The sequence below is a fragment of the Nicotiana attenuata genome, chromosome 6 (genome assembly GCF_001879085.1).
Source record: "Nicotiana attenuata strain UT chromosome 6, NIATTr2, whole genome shotgun sequence".
NCBI classification, from domain to species: Eukaryota; Viridiplantae; Streptophyta; class Magnoliopsida; order Solanales; family Solanaceae; genus Nicotiana; species Nicotiana attenuata.
Genome location: NC_031994.1, coordinates 84,560,081 through 84,580,861, shown reverse-complemented (window position 1 = coordinate 84,580,861; position 20,781 = coordinate 84,560,081). Strand labels below are relative to the sequence as shown.

Genomic DNA, 20,781 nt, shown 5'->3' with positions numbered 1-20,781 from the left:
CATTCTACTAATTTGTTCATGTCTTTTCTCAAGTGCCACATGACAGCCCAAAATCTCTGCCAAGTGGTAGCCAAAAAAGGTGTCCACGTATGATGTGCCACATTTCTCTTTGTGAAAACGTGTCGGCCAACAATAAAATAGTAGCAACTTCTGAGAAGCCCCAACGGCAGTATAATTAGCACCTACTATTGAACAAATTATTAATTTCTGTGATCTATCCAAAAGCCTCAAAGCTCATTTGGCAACGATATGGAAAGCAGCCATCTTCATTTTAGGACCTACTCCTCCTTGTTCCTTCTCTTATTGTTGTTTATCATGTCCTCCCACAACTCCACTACTGCAGCAGCTGCTATTGGCACCGTTGGAGGAGGACAAGAAGAAGAAGCAGCGCAGCAGCTTCAAGAACAACTCCACATGGAGGCCAAGGCCCAGAAAACTCCTATTATAGAGACGGTCAAGAGAATGTTTTCTTTCCCCACTACTCTTCCTCAAACTTCAACCAGTTACTGGAGCAAACTCAACTCACTCGTCAAACAAGGCAAGGCCTACTTCTCCCCTCCAACTCTTGAGTAAGTTATCACAACCCTAAATATTCACTCATGTATATTTCGATCAATTTATCAAATACTTGTATTTACCTATTTATTTCAAGTCTACAACACCCCTCTATTGTTTCCTTTTTCCCAAGTTAGAATTTGTTTGCGACTGACTTGTGAGAATAATACGCAGTTTCCGAGATAGCCAAGAAGCACAAGGCAAGGAGGAAGAAGGAGCAGGTGAAAAGGTGAAAGAAGCAGTGATAAAGAGCCTTGACAAGAGTAAAGAGGCAATGGAAGATTCCGCCAAATCAGCTGCAAAATTAGCTGGGGAGGCAGTGCAGAAAACAAAGAATAAGGTAAAAAGAACATTCTCCTTTGGAGATAAAGACTCTGGACATCAAGCGGAGGAGCTTTGATGAAACAAATACTTGACGATGGTTAGGACCTTGTAAGCTAGCTTAGTTTCATAGTTTATGTACGTCATACTTTCACTTGAGTAGTATATTGTAAATAGTTGTACTACCTTTCATTGTTTCGCTGTAGTTATGTATTATATACCCTCTTCGATTAATCATATATAAGTAGCTAAGGCAATTTCTACGAGGCCTAGGCTTGGGTCAAAGCCTCTTACCCGTCTTTAGCCGAGCAGCGGCAGTTGCTTTTACTCCAAACATTGTTACCTTAGAGAAAGAGACATATCTGTAAATGGGTGAAGGAAAAACATTGACTCGTATAACAACACGCGCATAAGCAAATTCTGCCTCTATTTAGGTAACGCGCATGTTACCACCACTGGATGTGGTCCACTGGATGGGACTGCTCTTCCCTTAACCAGAGGTCTCGGGTTCAAGTCCTGGGTATGGAAAAATTCTTGGTAGGGAGCCCTTCCCCGAAAGGGGCCCTACGCGGCGCGAATGCGAATATAGTCGCGCTCAAATGCGGGCTCTTTCCTTAACCAGAGGTCTCGGGTTCGAGCCCTGAGTATGAAAAAATTCTTGGTAGGGAGCCCTTTCCCGAAAGGGGCCCTACGCAGCGCGAATCCGGATATAGTCGGGCTCAAATGCGGGTACCGGACACCGGGCGAGAAACCAAAAAAAAAAAGTAACGCACATGTTCTACTGTCCACAAGCCAAGGGGAAAAGTACTTGGTTATATTTTATTAAATTAATAAGCCATGTATTTTATAAAATAAAATGAGTTATATCATTGGGTACACCAATTACATTGGCAAAAGGGTAAAGCAACCAACAGAAACAGATGTTTGTCCTTCACTAGACCATCCACTCAGTCTCCCAAGGAATCTGTCAACAAAGACAAAATAATTTGTTACAATATGGGGTACGTATATGTGTAAACATACCAGCTCAGTTAATAGGAGCTCCCGACATTTACCTAGCGAACAGATAAAGCACAATTTTCAAATCTCTCTTCATTTTCATTTTCTTTCCCTTTTTAGAGGAAGTAGCAATTTTTCAATATACGAGCTGAGCTAGTTCTCGAGGTTCAACAATACACATGCTCCAAAGCAAGCAACATCTCGAAACATATTTCACAATTCACACGAATAATTTTATTTGGCTCAAAAGTTAACAATATACTTTTTAAGCTAGAAAACAATCAAAAGTAAGAAAAAGGTAAATCGTAATTAAATATAATAAACCTAGAGATGCAAAGATGATATTATTGTTGTAGATCTAGTATTGTAAAGTGATAATATGAACTCAATAAGATATGTTCGTTTGAGGTAGAGATAGAGAGAGAAAGTCAGAAAATGAGAGAGTTGTCATGATACAACCGCCGCTTTTGGCGTAAATATTTCAAAGGCAGCGGATGAGCCGCTCTCCGGAATGCGTGTTGGGCTGGCGTCGAGAACCGCCCCCTTGGGAGCCGACCTCCCGGAACGGATGGCATCTGCCATAAAAACTGGCCTTGACTCCTGGCGGCTCCTCGCTCTTAGAAGTCTCCTCCACAGCCCGTGGGGATGGCATTGAAGGAGTCGCTCCCCTCGTGGACGCCGCCACGGGCAGCGGTTGAGGAACCTCCGCAACGCCATCACTGGGCGAACCACAGGGTATGTATCCGCCTTCAGAATCAGTCCCCGCCCCAGGTGAGGTGTCGACGTTCTTTTTCTTCTTCTTAGGGGCGCTCGGACCTGCCAACGCGAATAAGTCAGGTAACAAGAACGTAGGGAACTCCCAAACTGTAGCCAAAGAATTACCTGACGGGCCGTACTGTTGAAGAAATGCAGCCCAGGTACGGCATTCCTCCGCATAAGGTATTATTCTTTCCACCCATGATTTAATGTCATCAGTGAACTGGGGTGGAGAAGCCCTCGCTGCGAATAAAAAAGGGAGAAAAGCAAAGAAATCACAATGGCCATATGGTCAAAAGCGCAAGCAGTCCTGAATTCCACGAGTAGAAATACTTACGTTCTGGATTCCATCTTTCCGGGAACCCTTCGGGATTCGACACCAGGTGCTCCGTCCTGATGTAGAAATATTTACGCCAAAAGCGGCGGTTGGGCTTATCATCGGCTTTAACAACCAAGCCCCTTGTGCCACGACTTTTTAACTGCAGCATGGTACCCCTCAGGTAACCGGGGCTGAATAAGTGTAAGAGGTGGTGGACCGAGACGCTGCACTCAGCCCTGGCCGCATAAGTGGTCATAATACGGCACACCTTCAAGGTGTAAGGAGTGAGCTGAGCCAGACACACATTGTAAAAACGGCAAAGCTCCTCCATCAGAGGGTAGATTGGAAGATTGTAACCGATCAAGAACGGGTACTCATAGAATGTGCAATATCCAGGCCGGTGCACATCGGTATAGTCCGTCCCGGCCGGAACCATTTCCACGTGGTCCGGAATATGGTGCGTCTCTCGAAGATCATCTAAATGGGATTGTAATAAAACGTTGTGCTCCTAGGGAAGGTCTGGGCTTTTAGTTGGAAAATCCCTGCGAACATGCATCTCATTCGGAAGGACGTTGTCTACACTGAGAGGAACAAGGGCCTTCTCCGCCTTTTCCCCTTCACCACCGGAAGATGGCGGAACCCTAGACGGGGCATTATCTTTGGCCTTTTACTATTCTGTCCACGTTTTGTCATGATTATACTACGTAAGAAACGAAGCACTGACGATAGGAAGTGTGGTTTCAACAGAAGTGGGAGAGTCCCTCACGAAATAACGGTTACAGGAAAGAAAGACAAAGGAGTAAATCAGAAAATGCTTTCCGAAGGCTTGAAAGTCGAATCGAACCTCTCTCTTACTTATAGGGATAAGTTGCGCAGAAATAGAAGAGTCATGATTCAAAACGTGCGCGGGAAACCAAAATGTCACATCATCCTCTGAACCGCCTCGGGGGCAAATATAATAATGATGCATACAGGCGATGACGTCATTCCAAAAAGGAAGCCACGCGTTAGTGGCTCAACAACGTCATATATTTCACCTCATTCATATTGCCGCCCCTGGTCGAGGTCAAATTCTCCTAAGCCGAGGTTCGCATTTCCGCCCATCGAAGACGCCCACCGAATGCGTCTCCAACGAGCGGAGGGACTAACTGTATAGGGTCAAATTTGACCATCAGCATCTCTACGCCAGTGGGTACGCCCAGTGAGTGTACGCCGACTAACGTAGCGGGTACGACTCGGACGTGGGGACAAAAGCGACATCGTTTAGGACTCAGTGTCTTCACTAGGGAGACGTTACCTGTCTTTGTAACTTTTTGATTCTTTCGAGGAAGTCTCTTATTATATAAAGGAGACCTTCACATTGTAAAGGAGGGGATTCTGATCTAATACAACTCTCTCATTTTCTGGCTTTCTCTCTCTATCTCTACCTCAAACGAACATATCTTATTGAGTTCATATTATCACTTTGCAATACTAGATCTACAACAATAATATCATCTTTGCATCTCTAGGTTTATTATATTTGATTACGATTTACCCTTTTCTTACTTTTGATTGTTTTCTAGCTTACAAAGTATATTGTTAACTTTTGAGCCAAACAAACTTGATAAAAGTATTTGGATTATCCTTAATATAGTTATTCTAAGAAAACAACCAATACAATTCATATGTCTAGACATACTTATAGAAGTATAGACATTAATTTCTCATGATTCACAAGTATGTCCACTAGTTTACGACCCTGATCCTTATTTATAGAAAAGGATACTACAGGATGAAGCACTATATTTATAAAAAAAGCATACTACAGTAAACTTGAAGTATCTTGGACTAATGTATTTTGCAGTCATTGGACTAATGTATTTTGCAATCGGAAAGCAACAAGTATTTTGCAGAATTAAGTAGAAATGTAGATTGAAGCATGAGACATCTGATTGGGTACATAGTAAACAATAAAACCATAGTTCTAAGCTAATCGGAGTTGGCTATATGAACTCTCTATTCATTTTCCTTCTTTGGATCTGTCTCATTCCAACACTCTTAACTTCTAGAAGTTATCTACATTTTCCACTAACATACAAATTGCTCAACAAGAATAAGAAAAATGTTGGACTAATGTAAACCTACAAACAAGACTAGACGTTAATCTAAATTAATTGGTATTAGCTTGTACGGATATTTTCTTCATTGTGCTCTATTATTTGTTTAGTCTCTCATGGATTCCGCGGAATTTTTGATTTTCTATGTGATATCTCGTCCCGATCAATACCCTCAACCATCATAGAATATGGAGTAGTGCATTTGAAATTGTGTATAAGACATGACTAAACTATCTTGAATGATGTTCACTCGTTTTATTCTCTGTGTGTATTGTTAAAAGCATTCATTTCTAATCTTGCCATGTGTGCTGTTAAATGCACTCATTTTATCCTCTATCTGTGTTGTTAAATGCATTCATATGTTAAAGGAAAATTCCTTTCTGCCACTCTTTTTGGCATTAATGGGGATATTAATGTAAAATCACACCCAAAAATGCCCTTCCCGTTAGGTTTTGAATTTCTCTCTCATCCATCGAATGTTTGTCTTCCCCATACATGGAAAATATCAAGCATGCAAACCCTCTTTTTAATAAACGTATTTTTTCATCTTTTTTGTAGCATACGCGTATATATTCCAAATTTATTCATCAATATACATATACTTGATTGTGTATTTCGTATAATAAGGTCTTCAAAGTCCTAATATTTAAACAACCTAGATGGTCGATAAACAAACCCGAAGGTATATATTATCCCTCTTCAAAGCCCTAATACTTAAACAAACCTAATACTCTATTGTTTTTCATCTCTTACTCACCTATGTTCTTGTAAGTGTGAGTGAGTCGGTATTTCTACCACACCAATTTTTATACATAAATTTATAGTCTGATTTGAAGTTATGGATTCAACTGAACCTGTCATTAGAATATTACACCTATCCATGTGCGTATCATTTCTTGTTTGACCGGACACAAGATATTCATTTATACAGTATTTATTTAGAACCGAAGAAAATATTTCGATAAAGATATTATTGTATAAGTTTTCTAATTAGTGGAGCAAATATGAAAAAAATCATAATATGAGACTTTTGACATATTTGAGTTTGTATATTTTCATATGGTACATATGACATTGTCATTATGATCACAAACTGGCTAAGTGCGTGAACTCACACAAGTAGGATGGATGTCATACTTTTACAAAAAAAATATGTTCTTCCAGTATTTGGAAAAAATAAATTCTTAATTAGCCTAATAATTTAACCACTAAAATTACTTAGTTCTAGTTAGCCTAAAGAATTCTCCATTTTAGCTGGCCTAAAGAATCCTGTGAGTGAACGAACAACCTATTACTGGTGCGACTATCTAAGTTTGAATAGAGTAGTTGTCGAAACTAATGGTGTTAGTTGAATTGTATTAACTATTTGATTACCAAAATTGTATTGATAAATACAATTTTTGAATCCCCGTGTAGATTTTGAATCATATTTAGAGGGTGTTTGGCTAAATTTATAAGCTGGTCAAACTAGCTTATAAGCATTTTTTGGCTTATCTACGCGTTTGGTAAAGTTAAGAGTGCTTATAAGCCAATTGCTTATAGGTCAAAAATAAGTCAAAAGCTATAAGCTGGTCACCCCCAGCTTATGAATTTTTAGCTTATAAGCACTTTAAGTTTGACCAAGATTTTTACAATTTTATCCTTAAAATATTCCTTTTTTAGTTCTCTATTCCTTTGCATATTTACATCTATGATTGTGTATTAATCTTTGAACTGTATGTAATAAATGAGGACATATCAAATTTTTGGTGTATTGCTTTCTAAGTGTTGTGGTGATGAAGACAATGTTTGTTTCTCTTCAAATATTTTTTCCTATTTAGGTTTATTTTTTACTGTGAAACTTTTGTCAATTTATTAATTATTATACCTTATGATTTTATGCTTATCATAAAATAAATTATATTTATCAGAAAAATTATCTTATCTAAGCACATTTGTATTTAAAATAAAATGACAAATAGAATATTTTATATTTGAATCGATCTGGAATCTAAAATTTTGAAGAAATTACACCCTTATAAATACAAAAAGTTCTAAGGTTATTTAAGTCATTTTAACAGAAAAAGAGCTTATCAGTACTTTTTTATCAAATACTGCAACAACTTATTAGCTATTTCAGCACTTGTACCCAAACACGTAACTGCGTATTTATTAAATCAGTTTCAGCACTTAAAAGTGTTTTTCAGCACCTAATGGTTATCAGCTACTTCAAATCAGCTAATCCAAACGAGCTCTTACTAACAAAATTATTCACATGCCAATAATTTAACTTTTCAATGAAGCATTTACATCTCTAATTTACTCTCCCTAACTCTTTCAAGCCTATTTTAGTCTTTTGAAATGATACGAAAAAAACAGTTATAACAAAAAACACGCGAGAGCTGGATGAAGATAGAAATTTGATATCATTCATATTTCAACAGAAAATAAAAGTACATATACAATAACTGGATGAACTTAAAAATAAAAGCTAAAGAAAAGAAATAACAACACAAACACAACCTAAAAACTAATTAATTTCAACCGGATCTTCAGAAGTTCCTTGTCCTTTCACTTGCACTTTGAAGACAACAAACAATGGTGCAATTTCAACCAACTCAAATTTAACGACCAACCTCGCTTGATATCATTCTCCACCACAAAATTTTTCCAACCTTCTTTGAGCCTTCTTCGTTCACCAATGGACAATCCAACAAATCACTCTTTGCCACCATATTTTAATCCAACAAACCACTCCTCTCCTTAAACAAATAACACCGCGCTTCTTCAATATGGTGGCAAAGACTGATTTGTAGGATTGGCCATTGGTGAATACGAAGGCTCAAAGAAGTCTGGAAAAATTTTGTGGTGGAGATTGATATCAAGCGAGGTTGGGTCGTTAAATTTGAGTTGGTTGAAATTGCACAATTGTTTGTTGTCTTCAAAGTGCAAGTGAAAGGACAAGGAACTTTTGATGATCCGATCAAATTAATTAGTTTTTAGGTTCTGTTTGTGTTATTTTTTCCTTTTTTTAGCTTTTATTTTTAAGTTCATCCGGTTATGGTATATGTATTTTTATTTTCTATTTAACTATGAATGATATCAAATTTCTATCTTCATCCAGCTCTCGTGTGTTTTTTGTTATAACTGTATCTTTTTTCTTTCATTTTTTACATCATTTCAAAAGACTAAAATAGTCTTGAATTAATAAGAGTTAGGAAGAGTAAATAAGACTATAAGAGATGTAAATGCTGCATTGAGAAGTTAAATGGTTGGCATGTGAATAATTTTGTTAGTAAATAGGATTCAATATCTACATGGGAATTCAAAAATTGTAGTTATCAATACACCGAAGTAATTAATGCAATTCAACTAACACCATTAGTTTTGACAATAACTCTATTCAAACCAAACCAGATAGAGGATACTTTAGGCTAACTAAAATGGAGAATTCTTTAGGCTAACGAGAATGTAAGTAATTTTAGTGGTTAAATTATTATGCTAATTAAGAATCTTTTTTTCAAATACTGGAAGAACATATTTTTTGTAAACAAAAAAAATATGACATCGATCATACTTGTGTGAGTTCACGCACTTAGCCACTTTGTGATCATAATGACAATGTCATATGTACCATATGGAAATATACAAACTTAAATATGTCAAAAGACTCATATTATGATTTTTTTCATATTTGCTCCACTAATTAGAAAACTTATACAATAATATCTTTATCGAAATATGTTCTTCGGTTCTAAATAAGTACCCGTATAAATGAATATCTTGTGTCCGGTCAAACACGAAATGATACGCACATGGATAGATGTAATATTCTAATGATAGGTTCAGTTGAATCTATAACTTCGAGTCAGACTATAAATTTATGTATAAAAATTAATATGGTAGAAATACCGATTCACTCTCACTTAGAAGAACATAGCTGAGTAAGAGATGAAAAAACAATCAAGTATTAGATTTGTTTAAGTATTGGGGCTTTGGAGAGGGATAAAATATACCTTCGGTTTTGTTTTCGGCCATCTAGGGTTGTTTAAATATTAGGACTTTGAAGACCTTACAATACGAAATACACAATCAAGTATATGTATATTGATGAATAAATTTGGAATATATACGCGTATACTACAAAAAAAAATACGTTTATTGGAAAAAGGGTTTGCATGCTTGATAGTTTCCATGTATGGGGAAGACAAACATGCAATGGGCGAGAGAGAATCAAGCAGAGAAATTCAAAACCTAACGGGAAGGGCATTTTTGGAATAAAATTAGCACAAAAACCCTAATTTGGGGGTGAATTTACACTAATAACCCCATTTGGGCCATTATGGCCGAAAAGAGTGCGGCAGAAAGAAAGGAATTTTCCAATAGAATATTATCAAATTTATAACAATTCTATTGGACTTTTTTTTCGATTTAGTAGGTATCCTCTTTATCACATAAGACTCAGATAGTAATTCTTCATTTCAACTGTCCTGTTTTTAGGATTTAACCTCACAAGCCCTTCTCAATTGCATTTATATAATAAGAACATCAAAAAAAATCATCTATAGGATCATAATATCCCCAACATAAGGCGATTACGTAGACCATCTAACGAAATCCCTATAATCTGGAATACAAACCCTACAGATCCGGTACAGAAATGAATCAGAAAAGTTGTAGTTGCATCAAGGGAAAAAACATAGAATCAACGAACTATAACGTACCTTAGAAAATCGCAAGCGACAATCAATGATTGCCATGTTGTTTGTGCTCGAGGTGGCGTCGCTCTTCCGGAAGGGCAACGAGGTAGGAGAAAATCATGCCTCCAAAGCAGACATGGAGGAGAGGGTCAACGGAACTGGTTTCGATGTATTTAGCATGGTAATTATCCAATCCCTTTTTGACAGCATTCTTCGCGTAATCGATAGATAGCATCGGTTTCAGGTGCGCCGGCACCTCCTTCATCTTCATACCTTTTATCTCCTTGTACAAGTTTCTCAACGCCATTTCTTCCCAAAAGGTTTTAGCCGAGATCTGAAACCCTAACCCCTTAGCAGCTCTGCTGTTGCTCTCTGTCCGTCTTCGGGAGGATTGACTTTCTATTTTACTGTATAACGCTCTGTTTGGTAGATGGGGTGAAGTGAAAAATTGAAAGACTAATGGGTTCGGCCCAATATGTTTTCAGCTGATTTACACCAATAGTCAATTAGGGTGAAGTACATAAATAGCCATTAAAGTGAATGCTCTTAAATTCTTGGGATTTTTACGCAAATAGCCGTCTATATTCGTTGTTTACTTTTTTAGTTATATACATAAATTATACATTTATTATACACATATAATACATAAAGTAGGCATATACTATACTTACACCGACTATTTTTAGTTTAAGAGGTTGGATGAGAAGGCTATTTGAGTTAATTCTTCTAAATTTTTGTTCATGCTTGTCTCATGTGCAAAAATTCAAATTTTACAAGTGTTGCCTCTTGGTTGTCCTATACACAATATTTTTAACTTTTAACCTTAAAAGTTCTTTTCATAGTGCAAGCTGGGGGTCAAAAGGTAAATACCACATCAAAGAATGTCATATTTCTGCAATTTCTATAATCTTATATTTAGAAGTTGACCCCTTTTTAACATTGATCAGTAACGAAATAACAAAATAGTTACCTGGTCTAAAGTTTCAAAATTAAAAACTATTTTTCGGACAAATTAGTTAATTTTTTAACTTCTAAATACAAGCCACAATGTGTGTCTAACACTCTTTTTTTTAGACTTCTCTTTAAATTCTATCTTCACTAATTCGGTGGGTTAAAATTTTACTTAAAACTAGTTTTAGTGTACTTGCGTTGCACGTGTGAATCGCATTAATTTATATAAAATATATACAAATTGTTGAACAACAGCGATAGGAGGTTAAACTAAATGCAATGTGTATTTAAATGATGAAAATAAATGTTATTACATTGACACAATATAGTTGAATTCAATATTTTTTGAATAAATTTAGTATAATTAGTTATATAGAATTTATAGTTATAAATATTATATTATATAAGACACAAAAAAGCAATATTATTTTATCTCACCTAGTATTTTTTTTATAAACTCTACGTCTGTATGTCATTTTATCAGAAAACAATTGATCATTCAAAGTTAATTAAAATTATAGATAAGCTAAGTTGACCTCTTTTTGTGTGAAAAAGTAGCCTAGATTCTTATTGATCTAAGAGCGTGTTTGGCCAAGTTTTTAGGAGGCAAAAAAAAATTTTTTTTTAGATTAAAGGTGTTTGGCTAAAACGTATAAGTGCTTTTAAGTATCAGTAGAAGTAGTTTTTGATGCACTATATTGGGGTCTAACACATCAAGGGAAATTTACTGTGCAATCAATATATACTAAACTACTACAACTTTGCCTAACAACGGTATCCCAATCGCCAACACCCCAATATGCATGGCTTTGAAAAATACTTGTCCCCCCTAAAATAAAAACATTCATATGGCTTATGATGCACAGTCGTCTACCAACCAGAAAATATTTGCACCATATAGATATTCTATTGGATGATCGTTGCAAAATTTGTAATAGCACACGAGAGTCTATTAATCACTTATTTCTAAATTCTCCTTAACGTACAGTCTATGAGGGCACAACTAAGGTTGATTGATGTTGTTAACCACCTCAATAGGTTGTCACAACCCTCACAATGGTTAAGACCTCTAATGCAGGTGAAAACCCATCCCATGCCTTATCGCATCAACAACCAAACTATTGTTTCGTATACACTATGGCACTTTTGGCTTACTTGTAATGACAAAAATTTTAATAATACCCAACATCAACTATCCATTAAATTTGTCACCAACCAAGCGTTGGAATTCACTTACCTGGCAACCAATTTAAAACTAAAGCAAAACCCCATAGTAAAACCTATAAAATGGATCCCTCCAAAACCAAACTTCTTCAAACTCAATATAGATTGAGCAGCATCACTAGCAACTAGTAAAGCAGGTATAGGGGGACTCGTTCGCGATTCAGAAGGGAATTGGATTATTGAATTTGCAGGAAACATCAACACCACAAACAACATTAATGCAAAATTACAAGCCCTCTATCATGGTTTGCAATTGGGAACCACACGATGTTTGATTCCACTGGAAATAAACGTTGATGCATCAGAGGTACTGCTAAACAATAATAATATGCATTACAACTAATCTTATCTCTGACTGCAGGAACCTCCTGGATCAGCTGCATAGTGTCACAGTTACACACATCTAGAGAGAGGAAAATGAGGTGGATGATCAACTAGCTAAAAAAGGTTGCAGTAGGGAACCAACCTCCAAACCTACTGTTTTTTTCGCGCCACCAGATTTCGCCAACACAACACTACAACTGGATCGAGCAGGAGCCATAAAGTATAGGAAGACAACTAAACGGGCCCTGGATATGCCAACAACAATTTTTGTTGTACACAAGGACGGACATGCAACCACCATAACCAATAGCGTTACTATAGTAGAGAACTCCATTAGGTCAACTCACCCTCATCTTTTTGTAAATCACTAATGTCCTCATCCTCAATGTAGTAGCAACCCATCAAACGCTACTAACATGATGCACCCAATGCATCCCCCTCTCTGTAGTAACTTTTTAATTTAGTTTAATACAATATTATCTTTCGTACCAAAAACAAAAAAGTGCATGCAAAATTCAATTATTAATACAATTTTTTTCAAAGAAAGAGAACCTGAATCCGTAGTCATGTGCTGCTCGAACAAGTCATGTTTTGACAATGAAACCTAAAGGAGACTAAATATAAATGGAGTTGAATGAAAACCTTTCCTAGTGTGCGGTGGATTTGAACGAAAAACTTTCTTACTATACGAATTTTATATCTAGATTGTAATATCAGAGGAATAATTAATTAGGGAAATATTTTATGAAAATAATTATATGACTATTTCTAAACAGTAGAGAATTAATTGAGTATTCCTAAATATTAGGAAAATAATTAAATGACTATTTTGCCTAGCGTAAACTTTATTTTTAAAGAGTAGAAAAGACGAACGACATTTCGCTAAGGGCTTTCGTGCTTTTAATATAGTATAGATTAAAAGGACGAATTTTTCTTTTGTGGAACTTAGGCATTGTTTATATTACTGTTGTGGTATAATATCGTACTTTATATTGGATAATTATCCTTGAATGACTAATCTCGAAATAAAAGAATAAAATGGCACATTTTCTATTTTCCAAAGTTTTAAATTAAAATAAAATAAAAGTACACAAACTTATTTTGTAAAAATCATATAAATATTTTATGGTATATGTTTGACCAAAAGTTATCGAGATCTTTTTGGTTAAATCAATCAGAAAAGATGAAGAGGTAAATCTTAGTCAAACATAATAACCTCCAGATCTATAAACAAATCAGAAAATAATGTGTAAGATGAAATAGGGGTGATCAATCTTATTGATATTCTTCATTTCTTCTTTTGTTAATCGATGGAGATGACTGTTTTTCATCCTCCATGGAAGATGACTTTGTCTTCTTTTTGTTAAGAAGATTACAGAGGAGAGGGAAGAGAGAGAAAAAAGCCCTCCCCCCCCCCCTAATGGAAGATTTTCTCCCTATATATAGTTATGGTATCCTCACTATGTACTCGGATTAATACACTTTTACATCGCGTCCGCTTTCATCGTTCCTTGTCACGGCGGGGATTGTGAGTACGGGGTTTTGGAGCAAACCATGTCGTCTTCCACTGTCTCGTCATTTGGATAGGATCTCGATTAGGCCGACCGCAGCGGTCAGATTTTGACCAATTCAGTTAGTCCCTCCGTCTACCGGGAGCGTCTCTTGTCGGTCCTGGTAGACGGATTATGATTGTTACATATCTAAGAGAAATCTGACTACCTACCCCTTGGGTATGATCTTTAGATTCTAGTAACGTGACAACGCCTTTTCGATATCCTTGAACCATTACGGCAGTTTTGGAACCGGAACGTCATTTATCTTGAAGCGTTGTATATGGGTACCTGCCATTATGACACACATTCCCAGGGGATTGAACCGTTTCATGCCCTATCAACTTCAATTGGCGACTCTTGGGTTTCGTGGGGAATTTATGCCTCTTATAAATAGGACTGCACCATTCGATTTGACATATTTTTTACCATTACTTAAGAGATCTTTGTGAATCTTCTTTTCTCCTGATTCTTTGGATTTTTGATTTTCTCCGGTTAGCCAGGAATTTTCGTCTTTCCTTTTCTTTATCCCTTTGCTTTATCAAATTGATAAAAATGGATGGCGATTCTTCTCGTGCAGACCTCTCTGCCACAACTCCGGCGTCGGAAAGTGATGTTCTGGCCACTGGAGGAGTAGAAGTGGTAGAAGATGAGGAGGTCCCGTCGGTGGCTGAGATCTTGCCTCGCCTTGGGAAAGCGTGGAGCGATTTCCACAGTCCCGCCGGGGAGGAACAGGAACCTGCTCCCTCCGTCATAACTGAGGAGGGGATCGGAGAATTGAAGGCTAAGTGGGAAATCCCTCGCCACGTTGAAATACTGCCGGCGGTGGGGGACGACATAATCCATTTTGACCGCCCAGGGTATTCCGCATTCTACACCTACCCCTTTATTGTTGGATACATGCTTCCTCTCCCTCTCTTGGTGGTAGATTTCTGCCGCTTTTATGAGGTATGCCCAGTGCAACTTTCACCGTACCTGTATAAATTGTTCTTCATGCTGCTCAAGTTTGTGGAGCTTGCTGGTCGTGAGATCACTTTGGGGCATATGCTCAATATTTTCGCCCCTCAACTCATTCGTGGCATGATGATTCACATGCGCCACCGAGGGACGAAGAGTTTGGTGGTGAAGATGGACGACAGAGCCAACCGTCGCTTCTACGAGAATTACTTTTATGTGCGGACCGAAAACCTCGTGGCGGATCCTATGGGGTTCCCTGAGAAATGGAACTTCGCCCGTAAGTTTCTATGCTTTTTGTCGGAGTGATGTTTGACTGCTTTCTTTTGGGTAGTACTAAATTGTGTTTTTACAGCCGCGAAGCTGGCCCCTGCACCTGTTAATGGTATCTGCGAGTGGGTGAATGTCATCCTTCCTCATACGGCGGGTGTCCGTACATGGTTGTCCTTCTATGAAAAATATGGACGCAAGCCCCTTACTGGTGAGTAATATCGTCTTTGTTCGCTATTCCTCCTCCTTCCCTTTTTACTTGGTTTCTTATGTGATGTTTGTCGATGCCGGGTAAAGTGCGGAGAGCGAGGGCTCCTCCATTAGCTTTTCGTCGACTTGCCTCATCCCCTCGTCCTGCCTCGGCGTCTACTACCCGACCTTCATCGATGGCTGCTTCAGTTGAATCTACGGCTACGGGCCGTACATGCGGAGATTACCCCTCGACCTGAGATTTCAGCCCCGGTCACCTCCCCATCGAGGGTATCTTCCCGTGCCGAGGACGGGGAGGGGCCATCAAAAAGGTGGCGAGTGGAGTTCGAAACGACTCCTTCAGCCGTGATATATTTAGAGGATGACCTTCCCTTAATGGGATCTAAGGTGGGAGTTGATGCCGTTCCGCCTATAGAGACGGCGCCAGCTATTGTGTCTGCCCCATCGACGGAGATTCTCGCCGCTGTGATTAATCAGCCACCTGCCGTGATAGGGGGTCAGACTTCTGAGGCCGCTGCTACTGCTTTGGACGGGCCTTCATCCTCGGTACCTAGTCGTGTTTCTTCCTCGGCCGCAGAAAGGGGAAAGGGTGTCGTGGTCGACGACTACAAATCCGAGTCTGATCTTGATCCCGATGTTGTTAGAATGTTTGAGGAGGGTCTTACCCGTTCGGTGGTTCATGCGGGAGGGCCGTCCCGTGTTCCTGAGATTCCGTCGGATTTCAAACTTCTGGGAGATACGGAGGACCTGGTGCCGCAGTCTGACCTCTTGTGCTCCGCCGCCGAGACCGAGGCTCTTCGGAACGTTCCTGATATTGATTTGATGCAAGAAGTGGCCGCTATGGGCTTGAGGGTACGTTTCACTTTTCTTTCATGTTCCTTTCGTTTTTCTTGCTGGCCTAGCCTTAGCTCGTCTTTTCATTTTTCAGACGTATATGGCGGAGATTGAAAGTGCCCGCAGGGCTGACACTCGGGCCAAGATTTTCCTGACGATGCTGGGGAAATACCGGCGCTAGCGATAAGTGCCGTGAGATGCACGAGCGGCTGAAGGAGAACCCTGATGCTCGATCCCTTGTCGAGGAATTGGAGAAGAGGGACCAACAACTGATGGAGGCTATTCGCAGAAGTAGTGTACTCGAGGAGCAACTTCGTGGAGCTTGAGTTGGGCAAAAGGGTTGCCGTAGAGTGTGAATATCTTCAGGAGAAGTTGAGGTCCATGCAATCTGAGATGGATCGGAACCTTATCAGGGTCGAGGCGATGAGCGCGGAGTGGGTGGGGAAGTTGACCGAGTTGGAGAGAAAAGTTGCCGGTTAGGAAAATATCGAGAGTGCTTGGTCATCAACTTTGGCGAGGGCGGCGGCTTTGGAGAACACCATCCGCGTTCTCCAATCCGAGCAGGAATCGGAGAGGGCGACGACCGCGCTAATGGAAGCGAGGCTTGAGGAGCGTGTCGGTGAGATCGACCGAGAGGCATCGACCCTAGGGGACCGGGTCGCTACTCTTGAGGCCGAGAAGGAGTAATTGTTGGCTCAAGTCGAATCCTCCTCCGTCGTTGTTCCTCGTTCATTTACACGAGCTTTGGGTTCATGCTGAATCCCAGCGGGACATCTATAAGAGTTTGTGGAGGGCGGGCAATGTTACTGAGGCCGCATATGAAGGAGCACGGGCGAAGGCACGGGAGGCTCGTGTTAACTGTGAATATGACTCTGCCACGCTGGAAGCTGATGAGGGCGCGGGTGATGAGGAAGGATCCGCTGGAGATGGTGCCGAGTGAAAGAACTGCTATCGTTGTTTTTTTTGTTTATTGTTTTTTCCTTGGACTCCGTTGGTTTTAGCTGTAGGTAATTTGCGGCTGTTTGCGCAGTAGCTTTGTTGACGGAGAATTTTTCATTGTTACATGTCTTCTCTACTCCTTTTCCTGTTTTGCTCTTCGTCATTTTGATGCAAAGTAGATTTTCACGTGCTGACTTCCCGCTTCTTAGAGGACTTCGAGGTCACTGGGGTTGAGTAGAGCCTTGATGATGGCTTTAGCCGATGGGACGGTGCTTCTCCCCTTGTGTCGAGGTGCTAATCCATTAAAGTCTGAATGGTATCTGATTCTTTTTCTAATGGCGCCCTTAGCCGGAGGGATTTTATTTTCGAGCTTATGTCGAAGTATTATCCCGTCACGAGTCCCAATTTTCTTCGTCGAAATATTAACCCGTCGTTGTTCGATCAAGGTCGAACTCTTCTTTTTGGTGAAGGCCCTTGGCCTTAAGGGTGTTATTTTGAACTTTCATCAAAATATTAACCCGTCGTTGTTCGATCGAGGTCGAACTCTTTTTTTTGGCAAAGGCCCTTGGCCTTAAGGGTGCTATTTCGAACTTTCGTCGAAATATTAACCCGTCGTTGTTCGATCGAGGTCAAACTCTTCTTTTTAGCGGAGGCCCTTGGCCTTAAGGGTGTTCTTCAAACTTTCGTCGAAATATTAACTCGTCGTTGTTCGATCGAAGTCGAACTTTTCTTTTTGGCGGAGGCCCTTGGCCTTAAGGGTGTTATTTCGAACTTTCGTTGAAATATTAACCCGTCGTTGTTCGATCGAGGTCGAACTCTTCTTTTTGACAAAGGCCCTTGGCCTTAAGGGTGTTATTCGAACTTTCGTCGAAATATTAACCCGTTGTTGTTCGATCGAGGTCAAATTCTTCTATTTGGCGAAGGCCCTTGGCGTTAAGGGTATTATTTCAAACTTTCATCGAAATATTAACCCGTCGTTGTTCGATCGAGGTCGAACTCTTCTTTTTGGCGGAGGCCCTTGGCCTTAAGGGTGTTATTTCAAACTTTCGTCGAAATATTAACCCGTCGTTGTTCGATCGAGGTCGAACTCTTCTTTTTGGCGAAGGCCCTTGGCCTTAAGGGTGTTATTTCGATCTTTCATTGAAATATTACCCCTTAATTGTTCAATCGAGGTCGAACTCTTCTTTTTGGCGAAGCCCGTAGGCCTTAAGGGTGTTATTTCGAGCTTTCGTCGAAATATTAACTCGTCATTGTTCGATCGAGGTCGAACTCTTCTTTTTGGCAAAGACCCTTGGCCTTAAGGGTGTTATTTCGAACTTTCGTTGAAATATTATCCCGTCATTGTTCGATCGAGGTCGAACTCTTGTTTTTGGCGAAGACTCTTGGCCTTAAGGGTGTCATTTCGAGCTCTCGTCGAAATATTAACCCGTCGTAGTTCGATCGAGGTCGAACTCTTCTTTTTGGCGGAGGCCCTTGGACTTAAGGGTGTTATTTCGAACTTTCGTTGAAATATTAACCCGTCGTTGTTCGATCGATGTCGAACTCTTCTTTTTGGCGAAGGCACTTCGCCTTAAGGGTGTTATTTTGAGCTTTCGTCAAAATATTAACCCGTCGTTTTCCGATCGAGGTCGAACTCTTGTTTTTGGCGAAGGCTCTTGGCCTTAAGGGTGTCATTTCGAGCTCTCGTCGAAATATTAACCCGTCGTTGTTTAATCGAGGTCGGACTCTTCTTTTTGGTGAAGGCCCTTGGCCTTAAGGGTGTTATTTCGAACTTTCATCGAAATATTAACCCGTCGTTGTTCGATCGAGGTCGAACTCTTCTTTTTGGCGAAGGCCCTTGGCCTTAAGGGTGCTATTCGAACTTTCGTCGAAATATTAACCCGTTGTTGTTCGATCGAGGTCAAATTCTTCTATTTGGCGAAGGCCCTTGGCGTTAAGGGTATTATTTCAAACTTTCATCGAAATTTAAGGGTGTTATTTCAAACTTTCGTCGAAATATTAACCCGTCGTTGTTCGATCGAGGTCGAACTCTTCTTTTTGGCGAAGGCCCTTGGCCTTAAGGGTGTTATTTCGAACTTTCGTTGAAATGTTAACCCGTCATTGTTCGATCGAGGTCGAACTCTTCTTTTTGGCGAAGGCCCTCGACCTTAAGGGTGTTATTTCGAACTTTCGTCGAAATATTAACCCGTCGTTGTTCGATCGATGTCGAACTCTTCTTTTTGGCGAAGGCCCTTGGCCTTAAGGGTGCTATTTCTAACTTTCGTCGAAATATTAACCCGTCATTGTTTGATCGAGGTCGAACTCTTCTTTTTCGCGGAGGGCTTTGGCCTTAAGGGTGTTATTTTGAACTTTCGTTGAAATATTAACCCGTCGTTGTTCGATCGAGGTCGAACTCTTCTTTTTGGTGGAGGCCCTTGGCCTTAAGGATGTTATCTCAAACTTTTGTCGAATTATTAACCCGTCATTAGTCCCGGTTTTTCGGAGGGGTATTTTCAGGTGGAGTCCAATTTGCGTGATTTTGTTTGCGTCGGGGGTGTGATATCGGAGATCAGGAAACGCTGCTGTTTTGCTCACACTCGTTTCTCACACATATTGGAGTTTTCTTGTTTAACCTTTTCGCTTTCCGGTCTTGAGATATCATTAGTGGATGGGACGATGAATTACGCTTTGACCTCGGGGGGTTCTCCCTCATCGGCCCGATCTTTAAGTCCCCAGGAAGGCTTTCTTGGGACACCTTTTTGGTGAGGGAGAAGAAGTATCATTTGAAGGGTATCACTCCCTAGGCGTTGGGTTTGTCTGGCGGATGATTTTGGTAGTTCCGTAATAATTTCCCATTCTTCAGTTGGGGCGTTTCTTTGCTCGCTCGTCCGTGCTGCGCTTGCGTTCTTTTTTGAGCAACCAGTAGAAGGTAGGTAGGATGATATTCTCCTTATCCTGATATGATGAATTGGTGAACGAAGGTGGACCAGCGGCATTACTCGCTCTGCTTGGTGCTTCGATGGTTGACGGGGTTGGTGTTTTCTGAGTTTGGTAACCGTATTCAGCTCTCTTTCCCTTCTTTTTTGTGCCTTTGTCCTGTGCGGGCTAGGCTTGTTTTGACTGGTTCATGGGCTGCCCGACATGCGGGGGATGATGTTGGTTGCAACTTTTGTTTGTATATAGCATCATGATCCAGATTGGGGTGTGAGATTTACTTACCGCTCCTCTCGGTGGGTGATCATGTTTCCGGTTTTTGATCTGGAGGAGATTAGGAAGTTTTCACTAAGAAATCCCCACAGACGGCGCCAAATTGTTTGACCAAAAGTTATCGAGATCTTTTTGGTTAAATCAATCAGAAAAGATGAAGAGGTAAATCTTAGTCAAACATAATAACCTCCAGATCCATAAACAAATCAAAAAATAATGCGTAAGATGAAATAAGAGCGATCAATCTTATTGATATTCTTCATTTCTTCTTTTGTTAATCAATGGAGATGAATGTTTTTGATCCTCCATGGAAGATGACTTTGTCTTCTTTTTGTTAAGAAGATTACAGAGGAGAGGGAAGAGAGAGAAAAAAGCCCCCCCCCCCCCCTTTAATGGAAGATTTCCTCCCTATATATAGTTATGAAATCCTCACTATGTACTCGGATCAATACACTTTTACACCGTGTACGCTTTCGTCGTTCCCTGAGTATCGTTCCTTGTCATGGCGGGGATTGTGAGTGCGGGGTTTTGGAGCAAACCATGTCGTCTTCCACTGTCTCGTTGTTTGGACGGGATCTCGGTTAGGCCGACCGCAGCGGTCAGATTTTGAC

General features: G+C 39.9%; 1 protein-coding gene and 1 long non-coding RNA gene across 2 annotated transcripts; one reads left to right on the top strand and one right to left on the bottom strand.

Annotated features, from left to right (window-relative positions):
• On the top strand, positions 186–1,142 carry LOC109227352. The gene is made up of 2 exons (XM_019392478.1): positions 186–569; positions 730–1,142. Exons 1-2 carry the CDS (start codon positions 250–252, stop codon positions 953–955), a joined length of 546 nt encoding a protein of 181 aa, XP_019248023.1. The 5' UTR covers positions 186–249; the 3' UTR covers positions 956–1,142.
• LOC109227354 lies at positions 1,657–10,155 on the bottom strand. The gene is made up of 2 exons (XR_002068258.1): positions 9,753–10,155; positions 1,657–1,840 (listed from the first exon to the last, which is right to left on the bottom strand). It is a non-coding gene; the product is annotated as an uncharacterized LOC109227354 (long non-coding RNA).